Source organism: Abramis brama (assembly GCF_963993115.1).
Source record: "Abramis brama genome assembly, chromosome: 17".
Classification (NCBI taxonomy): Eukaryota; Metazoa; Chordata; class Actinopteri; order Cypriniformes; family Leuciscidae; genus Abramis; species Abramis brama.
In genome coordinates, this window is record NC_139979.1 from 25389449 (window position 1) to 25402542 (window position 13094).

The 13094-nt window shown below is 37.8% G+C and overlaps 1 protein-coding gene across 1 annotated transcript; it reads right to left on the reverse strand.

The window, feature by feature from the left end:
- LOC311066901 (C-C chemokine receptor type 5-like) lies at positions 1-9565 on the reverse strand. Its single transcript, XM_084088345.1, has 2 exons — positions 9449-9565; positions 1-1930 (listed from the first exon to the last, which is right to left on the reverse strand). Exons 1-2 carry the CDS (start codon positions 9453-9455, stop codon positions 846-848), a joined length of 1092 nt encoding a protein of 363 aa, XP_083944471.1. The 5' UTR covers positions 9456-9565; the 3' UTR covers positions 1-845.
- Positions 9566-13094: the final 3529 nt, after the last annotated feature.

Here is a 13094-nt window from a genome sequence, read left to right on the forward strand (position 1 = left end):
TTTAGCTGGAAAATAACTTTATTAAAGAACTGCTATAAAGCCAAAACAATCATACCTTAAATTATACGTTTATCTCTGTAAAGCTGCTTTGAAACAATCTACATTGTTAAAAGCGCTATATAAATGAAGATGACTTGACTTGACTTACGAGTTGGGGACGTGTCTGTGAGAAACATGGCAGAATACCACAATACTTATGGGTATTTAGCTGTGATATTGTCAGGCTTTTCTATTTACAGGAAAGTAAGCTAAATGCCTGCACAGAATATGATGGAATTATAATATAACAATGTATTATGTAACAATTAAGATTCAGTGGCTTCATAAACTAATTAAAAACATTAAAAACAAAGTACACATTATGCACATTTCTTTGTTCTTCATTTTCTAGTAATAGAGTTTAAGAATCTTGCTGTATTTTTGTGTAATTAATTAAGAGAAAGTACACCACCATCTTACTCCATATAGAAATTTGACATAAATGAGTATAAAACATGAGAATTTATCAATATGTCTCCGAAATGTCTCTAGCATTTTCATGACAGCCGTACAGGAGATTTTTTTCTAAATGAAAATATCGACTCTGTTTTTCATATTCATAACTCCTGACACATATGATGCAATACTGTAACTTTGAGCTAATTTAAACAAAGAACGCTTTTCAGTGAGTCGGCGTCCTTGTGAAGGTTATCATACATCATTATTGTCAAACAAAAGTGTCAAAAAACAGAACAAGGACAACTTTCAAGATAAACTCGATACATTCAGTAAAAAGGGGAACTTGGGGATGGTAAAAATATAAGCTACTCAGAATGAAAACAACTCTCTGGAGGAACAAGTTTGCGCTATGCAATTTGTGTCGAGGAATTCTCAGAAGATCTGGAGAAGACTGAGCTTCTGTGTTCTGATAACTGTTGAGACAAATTTGTGCAATGGCTGAAACAAAATGGAAACTGATCTTTTAGGACTTTAAGAACTGCTCTTCTAAACTTCTGTCCAGCAAAGGCGTAGATAATAGGGTTGAGGCAACAGTGGCTTAAGGCAATAGTTTCCACCCACTGCATGGCAAGGCTCAAATCGGTATGCCAGTCGCAAGAAAGCAAGTAGCCTTTCCTCTGCAGGAACATGAGAAACATGACAATGTTGTATGGAGTCCAGAAGAGGAAATAAACTGCCACCACAGCCAGGATGAGTTTGATGACTTTGTGTCTTTTTTGTGATTTTATGCTGAGCAGAGTGGGGATGATCCGGGAATAGCAAAAGCTCATAATAATCAGGGGAATAATCAAGCTCAGGAAGTTCATCTGAAGGTAAGTAAATGACATCCAGGCTGAACCTTCAGGAAAATCGGTTCCACAGGATGTTTTGATGCCTGAATCATTTTTCTCTCTGGCAAAAATAATATTAGGGAGGGATGAAAACAGACTGAGCATCCATACAAATGAGGCCAGAATCAAACCCATTTTTGCAGACCGATTTCTGGAAAAGAGACTGTGGGCATGGACGATGACGACATAGCGATCCAATGTCATTAGGACCATGAAGAAGATGCTGCCATAGAGGCCTATCATGAAGAAACCTGTTATGGTATGACACATGAATTTGCCGAAAATCCACTCATCTATGGCACCGTGAGCCCAAAAAGGGAGTGACACAAGAAAGAGCAGGTCAGATAGGGCAAGGTTGAAGAGGCACACGTCTGTCATATTGGATTTCTGACGGTATCTGATCAGGACCCACACTACCAGGCCGTTTCCGATTAAGCCAACAATGAAAACTATGCTGTACAGGGTGGGAAGGAAAACCTCACTGAAGGCCTTTGTGCTGCCATTGTTGCATGGGCTTCCAGGAATCTCGTCTCCTTGGCTATAGTAGTCAGCATAGCCGTCTGACACTGTAGCTTGAAGGGCATATCTGTCTGACACTGTAGCTAGGAGGGCACACAAAGAACACAATGATAAGTAATATAATATAATATAATATAATATAATATAATATATAGACTATATTGCCAATAGTATTGGGACACCCCTCCAAATCGTTGAATTCAGGTGTTCCAATCACTTCCATGGCCACAGTTGTATAAAATGAATCACCTAGGCATGCAGACTGCTTATACAAACATTTGTGAAATAATCGGTCGCTCTCAGGACCTCAGAGAATTCAAGCGTGATACCATGATAGGTTGCCACCTGTGCAATAAGTCCATTCGTGAAATTTCCTCACTACTAAATATTCCACGGTCAACTGTTAGTGGTATTATAACAAAGTGGGAGCAATTGGGAACAACAGCAACTCAGCCACGAAGTGGTAGACCACATAAAATCACAGAGTGGGGTCAGTGCATGCTGAGGCACATTGTATGATTTTTAAATAATTAATTTGCATTTTATTGCATGACATAAGTATTTGATCACCTACCAACCAGTAAAAATTCCGGCTCTCACAGACCTGTTAGTTTTTCTTTAAGAAGCCCTCCTGTTCTCCACTCATTAGCTGTATTAACTGCACCAGTTTGAACTCGTTACCTGTATAAAAGACACCTGTCCACACACTCAATCAAACAGACTCCAACCTCTCCACAATGGCCAAGACCAGAGAGCTGTGTAAGGACATCAGGGATAAAATTGTAGACCTGCACAAGACTGGGATGGGCTACAGGACAATAGGCAAGCAGCTTAGAACTATGAAAAGGTTCCTCCAGTGCAAAAGCCCGTTTTGATTAACTTTAATGACAGACAGAATTAGTGGCTGCTGTCAATTTAAGATCTGACCCTGCTGCACATGAGATCTCACACACGTCTCATTCTCTTACAACTCTTTAAGGTCAATTTTAGACTTTAACTCATTTAAGACCACTCTTATGAGGATACTCGACAAACCGGACATTTTGACATAAATGTGTGTGTTATTCTTCGTTCAAGCGGGAAAGAGAACTCAAACCTGGTGCTGTCTGTGCACACACATACTGGCGCACGTCTTTCTGTGCGTTGTGTTTGAGTCAGGACATTCTGTTCTCGTATCGCACTTGGATGGTTTAAAAGCATTTGCATGAATAAGAGTGTGGTCATATAATGTAACCCTAGCGCCAAATGATGGCAGAAAATACGGATGCTGTGTTAATTGCGTTAAATATTTTAACGCGTTAAACTTGACAAAAATTAATTGCATGCGTTAACGCGCTGACAGCACAATCATGTTCTGACTGCAATGAATGTGGACATGCGTATTTTCAAGTCACAAACCAGCTACCAAATGGCTTGCCATCTATGGGCCGCCGGAGCAACGGGGGTGCCCCAGCACATGCGATAAAGGGTTGAACTGTGCAGTGGCCCAGACACGCAAGCTTGTCGAGCGCACAACCCTTTTTCACAGACATCAGTGGAAAGTTTGTAGTTTAGTCGGATATGTCAATAGCAAAGAACGTAAAACGAGACAGCTTTCTAAAGTTAACTGATGGTAAAAGAGAGAGAGAGCGTGCACTTCTGTTGCATTGCTGTTGATTGCTGATCGCTCACTCACAAATAGGCCTATAACTTTTACGTGATTTTACGTTATTTGTGTATAACTAATGGTGGTTGCCTACATTATTATAGGACAAGAAATATACTGTGCGCAAACACCCGAAGGACCTTAATTCGGAAAAATATTGTATGGTAGTCAATGGCGAGAGACAACAAATATTTTGATCTCGTTTGAATTGTGCCCTGAATTACACATATGATGTTTGTCAATTTAAAAGATACATTTTAAAGTCAAGAAAGTCGCAGTTTGATGTAAAACTGCTGAGGTATAAGACTGTGAAAATACGTAATTACAGAGACTACAAACTCAAAAGGCGCACGTGTGACGTCATACCTTTTCTCTCAATGAATGAAGCTAACTTTGCTGAAGCTAACGTCTGTCATTTTTTCTATAGTCTTAGGTTATAATCGTAACGTTACGCCGTCATGCCTGAGTGTTTTGTACCAGACTGAACACATATGAGCAACGGATGGTGACGTACATAGTGCGAGACGAGAGATGTAGTTCATTGAGCGATTTTCACATAAAACTAAATGTTACTCTTCTGTTTTATGACAAACTGCGACTTTCTTGACTTTCATAATTATCTTTTAAATTGACAAACATCATGGGCCCTATTTTAACGATCTGAAACGCAAGTGTCAAAGCGCAAAGCGCAAGTAACTTTGTGGGCGGGTCTTGGCGCTGTTGCTATTTTCCCGGCGGAATAAATGACTCTTGCGCCAGGCGCAAATCTAAAATGGGTTGGTCTGAAGAGCTTCATTATTCATAGGTGTGGTTTGGGCGTAACGTGAAATAAACCAATCAGAGCGTCATCTCACATTCCCTTTAAGAGCAGGCGCGCTTGATCTAAAGCGGATTCCTATCATAACGGCGGATTTGCCAGGCGCGCGCCAGGAGCGGTTCACAGCCGAGGAGAGCAACGCTCTCGTCAGGGACGTTGGGGATGGAGAAACCCACCCAAATTAACTTCGGTTAAAAAGGCGTATGATAATTTGGGTAAATGTGTAAGCTAGATGTATGCTTTTATAATAAATTGTCTATCTATCTATCTATCTATCTATCTATCTATCTATCTATCGTAATAATATATGATTTGCAAAAATGAAAACTGCTGCTTCTGTGTAGATGAGAGAATCAAAGTGTATGCGCGTTGTGCACACGCTACATTGATTATGGCCAAGCATGCGCCCTTACAATAGCATCTGAATAACATGCGCAACGCGCCACTGACTTTAAACTATTTTTTCCTGGTTAGTGGCGCAATTGTTTTCTAAACCTGCAAAATAGCATGAAGGAACGTTTGCGCCGGAACACGCCTCCTTTTTTGCGCTGAACCGCCCAGGGAGCGCAAGTTCATTCCCTAGTTTAGCGACGTGCTTCTGTGGAGGGAAAAGCGCGCTTTGCGCGGGTGCAAAATAGGAATGATACATGCGTCGGTGTACAAAGTCAATTGCGCTGGGTGCAAGATAGGGCCCATATGTGTAATTCAGGGCACAGTTCAGACGGAATAAAAAGATAAGTTTTCTCTCGCCATTGACTACCATACATATATTTTCCGAAATAAGGTCCCATGAGCCGGAAGCGGAGGGGAGGGACTTAGGCTCTCTATTGCTCGTGAGCATCCCTATGCCCTGCTCCCTTCGAAGGGCAGACGGCAGAGTCGTTGAAGTGGGACTTTGGAGTGAGCAGGGCACTAGTGTGCCATGATGTAGCCGTTTGGAACGCACTTAATGAAGGGAGCAACGAAAGACAACATAATTTCCTCATTATTTTCACCTGGGATGTTCCCATGACAACACAGCACGGTGTCCATCAGCTGAATAGCTGTTCTTACGACAGAAATATAATGCTGTTAACATAACGGTTGCAACTAAATATATTTATATCTGTTTACAAAAAAGCTTTTAAAATAGGCATTATATATCTGTGTGTGAGTGTCTCAACTTTAAAACTTTGGACCCTACATTACCTAACATTTCTTATGAAACTTTTCTTTATGAAAATGTATACATAACATGAAAAATATTGTACAGTGTAACTGATGTATAGACTAATATCTTTCCCTCATGTTCTTTTTCTCTTATTTATTTATTTTAGTTTTCAGCTCATTGTTCTTTTCTCATTTGTATTCTGATGACATTGAACATATTAATACATTTTGTATAATGTATACAAGTTGTATGTCATAAAAATGTAATCTCTGTATGTTTTGCAACAACAACAACAAAAAAAGTTAAAGCTACACTGTGTAGGATTTTCTCCCATCTAGCGGTGAAATTATTTATGACTACCAACTGAATATTACTTTCTAGCCCCTCCCATTCCGAGGGCGTTTTAACTCCTACGGTGGCCGAATTATTTCAAATCTGCCGGCAGTCGCGAGTAATCTCCCCCTCGCATTCGTCACGGTGCCACTGAGTGTAAAAACGCGAAAGGCGAAGCTTGAATTTCCAGGTATGTCCCTCTTTGGCTAATGTATTTTCAAGATGGAGGCGCAACATGGCTGCCGCCATTCGAGCGACTCGCTCGTATGTTTTCTAAATGGCAGATTCTACGCTTACGAGAATACTTGATTAGTTGGTAGAAGTAATTACACATTAATGAGCACATATCATTTTGAAAGAACAAAGTGTTTTTTGCTAAGAATCAACTTAAAAAATTACACCGTGTAGCTTTAAAAGAAATAAAATAAAATAAAGTAGACTTTTGAGCTGCAAGCATGTCCCAGCCGGGTTCGTCACTTATTTGGTTCCCCTGGAAACATTTACGTTGTGGTCTGTGTTATTTGCAGCGTTTTTCTGTATTTGGAGCACACGTGTGTTGTGAAACTGATGAAGATGTTTTCTTAATTTGTGGGTGTTTTTTTTCTATTTGCATGTGTTTTTTGCATGTGCACCGTAGTAAATGCATCTAAATGGCACTTCAAATACAGCTTCTGTTTCCTCTCCATTGCAAAATAAATTTTGTTGATACTATTTTAACAGCCCTTGTCAGGATAAGGACCCAAGAGCGAATGCAGGTACAAACAAAGTTTTAATTGTAAAGAGAACAAAGGCAGTCAGCCACCAGGCGGGCACAGAACTGGTTAACACAATTATAATTGACATGGCTTAATGAAACAGAAACAGCAGGGATCCCCGAGCTGGATAGCAGCGGTCAGCGAGGATAACACAGTCTTAGACCAGTAGTTGCAGAATGGCAGGTTGAGGAGTAGTCAAAAGGCCACGAGCAGCAGGATGGCTGGGCAGAGCGCAGTATAAGCAGACGAGACAGTAGGCTACAAGACAAGTATCCAGTAGTGGAATGGCTGAGTAGACGGTAACTGCAGATAACACAGGAACGAGCCTTACAAAGCAACAATAATCTGGCACTGAAACGAGAATGGAAACTAGAAGTAGCAGGCAAAATCAGGTTGAAGAGAAAACGAATGTGGAGACAATCAGCACAAACGCTGATTGCGATGAAGATCGGCTGAGAGAGAGTGAGTGTGTGTGTGTGTGTGTGTGTGTGTGTGTGTGTGTGTGTGTGTGTGTGTGTGTGTGTGTAAGAGAGAGAGAGATCAACACCGGTTCATGACATCCCTATTGTGTCTTATTATTATAAATCAATTTGAATAAATTTATGAAATTGACACAAAAGATGTTGCGTGCATATAATTAGGTTTTAAAAATGGATTTATAAAGGTAAAAATGTCCATAGAAGGTAAAAATCTAAGCCAAGGTACCAGCACAATAACAAAATGTTGTCTAATCATCGGATAAAATCTCAAAAATCTCAGAAAATATCGATATATATGTTTTTGTCAATATGTGACCCTGGACCACAAAACCAGTCTTATGTGTAATTTTTTAAAAATTGAATCATCTGAAAGCTGAATACATAATCTTTCCATTGATGTATTGTTTGTTAGGATAGGACAATATTTGGCCGAGATACAACTATTTGAAAATCTGGAATCTGAGGGTACAGAAAAATCGAAATATTAAGAAAATCACCTTTAAAGTTGTCCATTTCTATTGGCGATAGTGCTGCATCCATTCACAAAAATAAATGTTTTATATATTTAAGGTGGGAAATTTACAAAATATCTTCATGGAACATGATCTTTACTTAATATCCTAATGATTTTTGGCATAAAAGTAAAATCTATCATTTTGACCCATACAATGTTTTGTTGGCTATTGCCACAAATACCGTGCAACATAAGACTGGTTTTGTGATCCAGGGTCACATATCGCTAGTAAAAACGTACATCTTAGCCAGTATCCTAGTAAACAATTGGTTATGTTTTAAGTGAACGTAAACAGTTGAGAAATAAAATGTATGCAACATATATTGAATCTGTGCATTAGTATATTGGATCCATGGTCTTCAAGGGACAGCAGCTTATTAATAAACCTGCTGCTGTGTTTTTAATGTTAATCAAACACTCACTGCTCTTGATTGAATTACTTTTGTAACTTTAGTAACAAATGTGTCTATATTTATACAGTGAAGACTATGCAGTGTTAATTTACATTTGATTACCCTACTTTATTCAAATTCTGTACCTGGAAACTAAGGTTAGACCTGAAAATTTGTGCCATTTGTAATTTGATTATTTGTTCTTATTTTATTACTGACTGTTTACTTGTCTTTAATGTTTTAAATTTACATTAATTAGGCTAGTAGTTTTTGCTGTATCAAAATTGTAATAGAGAATTGTGATATTTCACTAGTATCTAAACATTTGAACCACTGACGCAACCAGGCCAGTAAATATGTGCTGCTCTATTAAAGGATAAAATAATGATAGAGCAATAGAATGAGCAGTGAAACAGAGGCTAAATACATTTTAAAATGCATAGGCCTAATTAAGCATGAAAGTAACTGAAGAAAATCTATATTTGCTAAACAAAAATAAATCAATGAATATGATTCATATTCATTTTCTCTACCTAATATATTTAAAAATTACAAATTACAAACTTGCTGCTAAGAAAGGCAGGACTTAGCCGCAAACCACTTATCCAGGCCTATAGAGGACTTGTGGAAAGCATTTTAACAAATGGGATAACTGTGTGGATTTGGCAGACCGGACAGTATTATCTCACACAGGGTGCGGTTTTATAACAGTTTTTTCCCTGCGACGGTTAGATTGATGGCGAAGGACATAACAGGGGAAACATGTGTCAGTCTCTGTTAAATGGACATTTTTCTTTATATAGTAAGCTTTTAACACTGATAATAATACGTATTATCTTGGGAAGGTCTTCCTTTTTAACTAAATTGAATCAAATGTGCAATAACGTTATTTAAAGTTTAATTTTAAGCAAAAATCTTAGTATGGGAGTATGCTTGACAGGATTTGTACTGCTCTTTGTTAATTGTTTTTAAAGAGTCTACTCATAGTGTGTAGTTCATTCACTGTGTGTAGTCTATTTATTGTGTGTAGTCTATTTATTGTGTGTAGTTTGTTAGGTGGTCTTTTATGTTGACTCTTTCTGATGTCTTTTCCTTTTATGTATTGTATCTTAATGTTGACTCAAAGAGCTTTGCTACAAAAATTCCTATGTACCTGTATTGCGGTATAAGTACAAATGGCAAATAAAACTTTCAACCATCATTTCAAATGCAGTAAAAATACACTACCGAGTACCAAAAATGAAAGTATCGGTATGCCTAGTTCTGAAAAAAAAGTGGTGCATTCCTAGTTAAAAATTGACATTCTAATGATGTATTTCAAGATAATAAAAAAGGTATGCTTTAAATATTTAGATATTGATTAATTCAACCAAATTTAAAATGTAATATGTGTTACATAAGCAAATGGTAACACACACAACCTTGTTAATACACACCCCAAAATAATTTCTTTAAGACCTTATTTTTTTAAGACCTTTATCAATTAGGACGTCTTCCCCAGGCTTCATAAACTTACTCTTCATCCTGCCGACTATGTTTGCTTGCTACTCTCCAACGTGACGTCTCCGCTCCGGCGTCTATGCTTAGTAGGACTCGGTTGCGCACTTGCAACTGGATCTCAACAACAAATTTTCCAAGACCCGCCCCATTATTCTTCTGATTGGCTAGTAATATTAGTTTGACTGAGAGTGAAAGCTGTTCCTCTCATACGATTGGTAGGCGAACTCATGAACTCGAACATGATATCAACAGTTTTTTTTATTTATTTTTTTTATTTATTTTTATGTAGGACTACCTTTTTTCCGCAATCCGCAGCTAAAAAAATCTACTTTCATGATACGTAGGCTACTTATTTTTTTAGATTGGTCTACTAGTATCTATTCCATTAAGTAGCCTACTAGTACTTATTCATTAACTACTAGTGCTTATTCTTTAGATAGTGCTTATTCTTTAGATACTAGTGCTTATTCTTTAGATACTAGTACATATTGAATAGACACTAGTATTTATTCATTCGATTATAGTGCCTATTAAATTGGTACGTACATTAGATAGGCTACTAGTAGGCTACTTATTCATTAGTTACTAGTACTTATTATTCATTAGATACTAGTACCTATTAAATAGATACTAGTACTTCTTCATTATATACTATTACTTATTTTGATAGTGACTATTCTTTTGTTACTAGTAACACATTTTTGCCATTAACTTCTATGGGGATCTGTCTATGGCAAGCCGTTTTAACATTTAATCCTTAAAACCTACTAGTCTCTATTTTCATGCTACTAGTAGCCTACTTATTTTTTAGATACTAGTATCTATTCCATTAAGTACTAGTACTAATTAATTAGCTACTAGTGCTTATTCTTTAGGTAGGCTACTACTCTTTAGATACTAGTACCTTTTTAAGAGATACTAGTAGTTATTCATTAGATATTAGTTCTTATTTTTTAGATACTGGTACTCATTCATTAGATACTAGTATCTATTACAGTTTTTCTTAGTCGCTTTGATGCATTTCTCAAATCATCCTTAATATTTGCAAAGAAGTATGTGCATTCTCAAAACAATTCGTACAAACAGCACCGCACATTGGATGACCTGCAAAAGCCTGTAACTTACTCAAAATCTTTAGTTCATCTCTCAAAAGTAAGTATTTATGTCAGTGAACATATCAGTGCCATCAGAATGTGTCATTGTTCACAAACAAGATAGTCAAAATGCTTAGTCATGTTGTCAATAAAACACTGCACTCTGTTAGTATTACCTGATGTATACTATGGCAACAGTTTGGATGACAGTTACTGTATTGAAATGTACAAAGCTGCGCTTCTTCTGTATGCCATTTATCCATTTCAAAAGTACAAATCTGAAGAAAAATGGTTTGAAAATGTTATATTAAAGCCAAAATTAAGAACATATATGCATATCATAATCAAGCAGCACTTTAGTCCAGAATTATATGTTACATATGTTACTCTTATTTATGCTTATTAATGTTGGTGTCTTGTAAGTCCATGTGGGCTGGGCGTAATCATACGCATGACACAATAATAAAGTTTCATTCATTCATTCATTCATTCCATGGCAATCAGCAGGGTCATCTGAGTGTGTGGCTGGCGATCATAGACCTTCCACCTCCATGCTGAGAAGAACTCCTCAATTGGGTTAAGGAATGGAGAATAAGGTGGGAGGAATTCCATCAGCATCCTATAGTGGGTCACAAACCACTGCCTGATGGCGTTTGAGTGATGGAATCTTACATTATCCCAAATAACACATACTTTGGTAAATCATCTCGAAATGGACCCCTCTCATCAGGGATAAGAGTCCTGTAGAGGGTCTCCAAGAAGATGAGGAGATGCTGTGCGTTGTATGGCCCTAAGGGGAATATGAGTTAGCACAGCATGCTCTGAAATGGCAGCACACATAGTGATATTTCCTCCCCGTTGGCCTTGGCTAATCAACAGTAGCACTGTGGCTGATGACATTTCGACCACGCCTTCTGCTTTTGGTCAGGTTGAAGCCAGCCTCATCCACATATATGAAGTTGTGAGATGGTTCACTTGAGTCCAATTCCATTATACGCTGTTTCCCAGAACACACAAAATTAGTTTCATGAATTACATCCATTTTCATTTTGGACAAGATACAGTTACTTCAAATTTACATATTGCATAGAAAATGTTTACAGGTCATGCTTACTGTACTAGATATCACTATAAAATGTTGCTGTAGTTACTGTATGTACATAGATATTTCACCTGTACATACTGGTACAGTAGCTCCTGTACTCTGTCATTCTTTTCGAATGGCACACGGTACAGCTGTTTCATGCTCATTTGGGGTCTTTTCGGCACCCTGTCGATAGTTGAGATGCTAACAGATTGGATGTTTTCAAAGACGTTGTTGTCTTATAATGGCACTCTGTATATCTCCATTAATCTAATGGCATTGTTTGCTCTGACCATGGTGCAAATAGCCTCCTCCTGTTGAGGTGTGAAAAGAGGTAATCTTGCAGTCCTTTGGAGGAAAAATGCAGAAATGCAAAACACATGATTTTTCACATAAAATATGGGAAAAATTTGCACACACACAAATATATTTGAAAAAATACATGTGTGTGTTTGTGTTTTGCAGTTTATCTGCATAAAGTATATTTGCTGTATGCTGCAAAATACAAATGGACTACTGTATTATGAATCATTACAGCAAGTATACAGTATAACAGTACATTGCACATTGGTTGACATACCTGTTCTCTCTACGAAACGTTTTGAGGATACGGTCGATCTCCCAATGTTTGGCTGCACCCTTCGACCCGCCTCAGCCATTGTAAGCCCATGATTGACAACATGTGGCCCTTATTTCATCCGATATGCGCCTATGCCCTTGGCCTCTTCTGCCTCTTCCTCTGTTTTGCCTCTGTACCCTTCCACTACGCATCCTTACTCCCCTTCCTCTCGGCTGTTGACCCTGATCGTTTCCTGGATGTTCATCCATTGTCAGAATTTGTAACTCTTGTGTTGTCCTCTGTTTATATGCTTGCCAATTGAAGGTTCATGAAATGCAACTTTGAGCTATTTCAGAGAACTGGTTTCTCATTGGTTGATCTACATTCTCTTCATTAGTGAAAGTCAAGATTCACCTGCACAATTCATCAATTCATGGCACATTTACAAAAAGTCTAATAGAAATGTGTAGAAAATATGCTTGACAGTTTATGACAACTAGATCAACCATTTTGCATTTAATGACTTATACGATGAACTAATGACTAGATGTTTTGAGGGGTAAGACTACTGCACAGAGAACTATTTAATAAATTTTAAGCAACATGGCACTTGCAACTGATAATGTTGGAAACCGCAGATAATTGTACATAATCAATTGCATGAATGTACCAAAGCAATCGCAACTTGTTCAAAAGAATGAGAAACTGCTTTTATGATGTGCACAAATGACTAGATGATGTGGAGGTTGAACAAGTAGTTTTGAGAATTTAATTTCTGATCTGAGAAATGCACCAAAGCGACTGAGAAAAACTGTAAATAGAGACTAGTACTTATTCATTAGAATCTAGTACTTATTTCGATAGTGATTAGTTACGCATGTGCACGCCGTCACCGTTTTCAGATTCACGTAATAGTAATAGTACC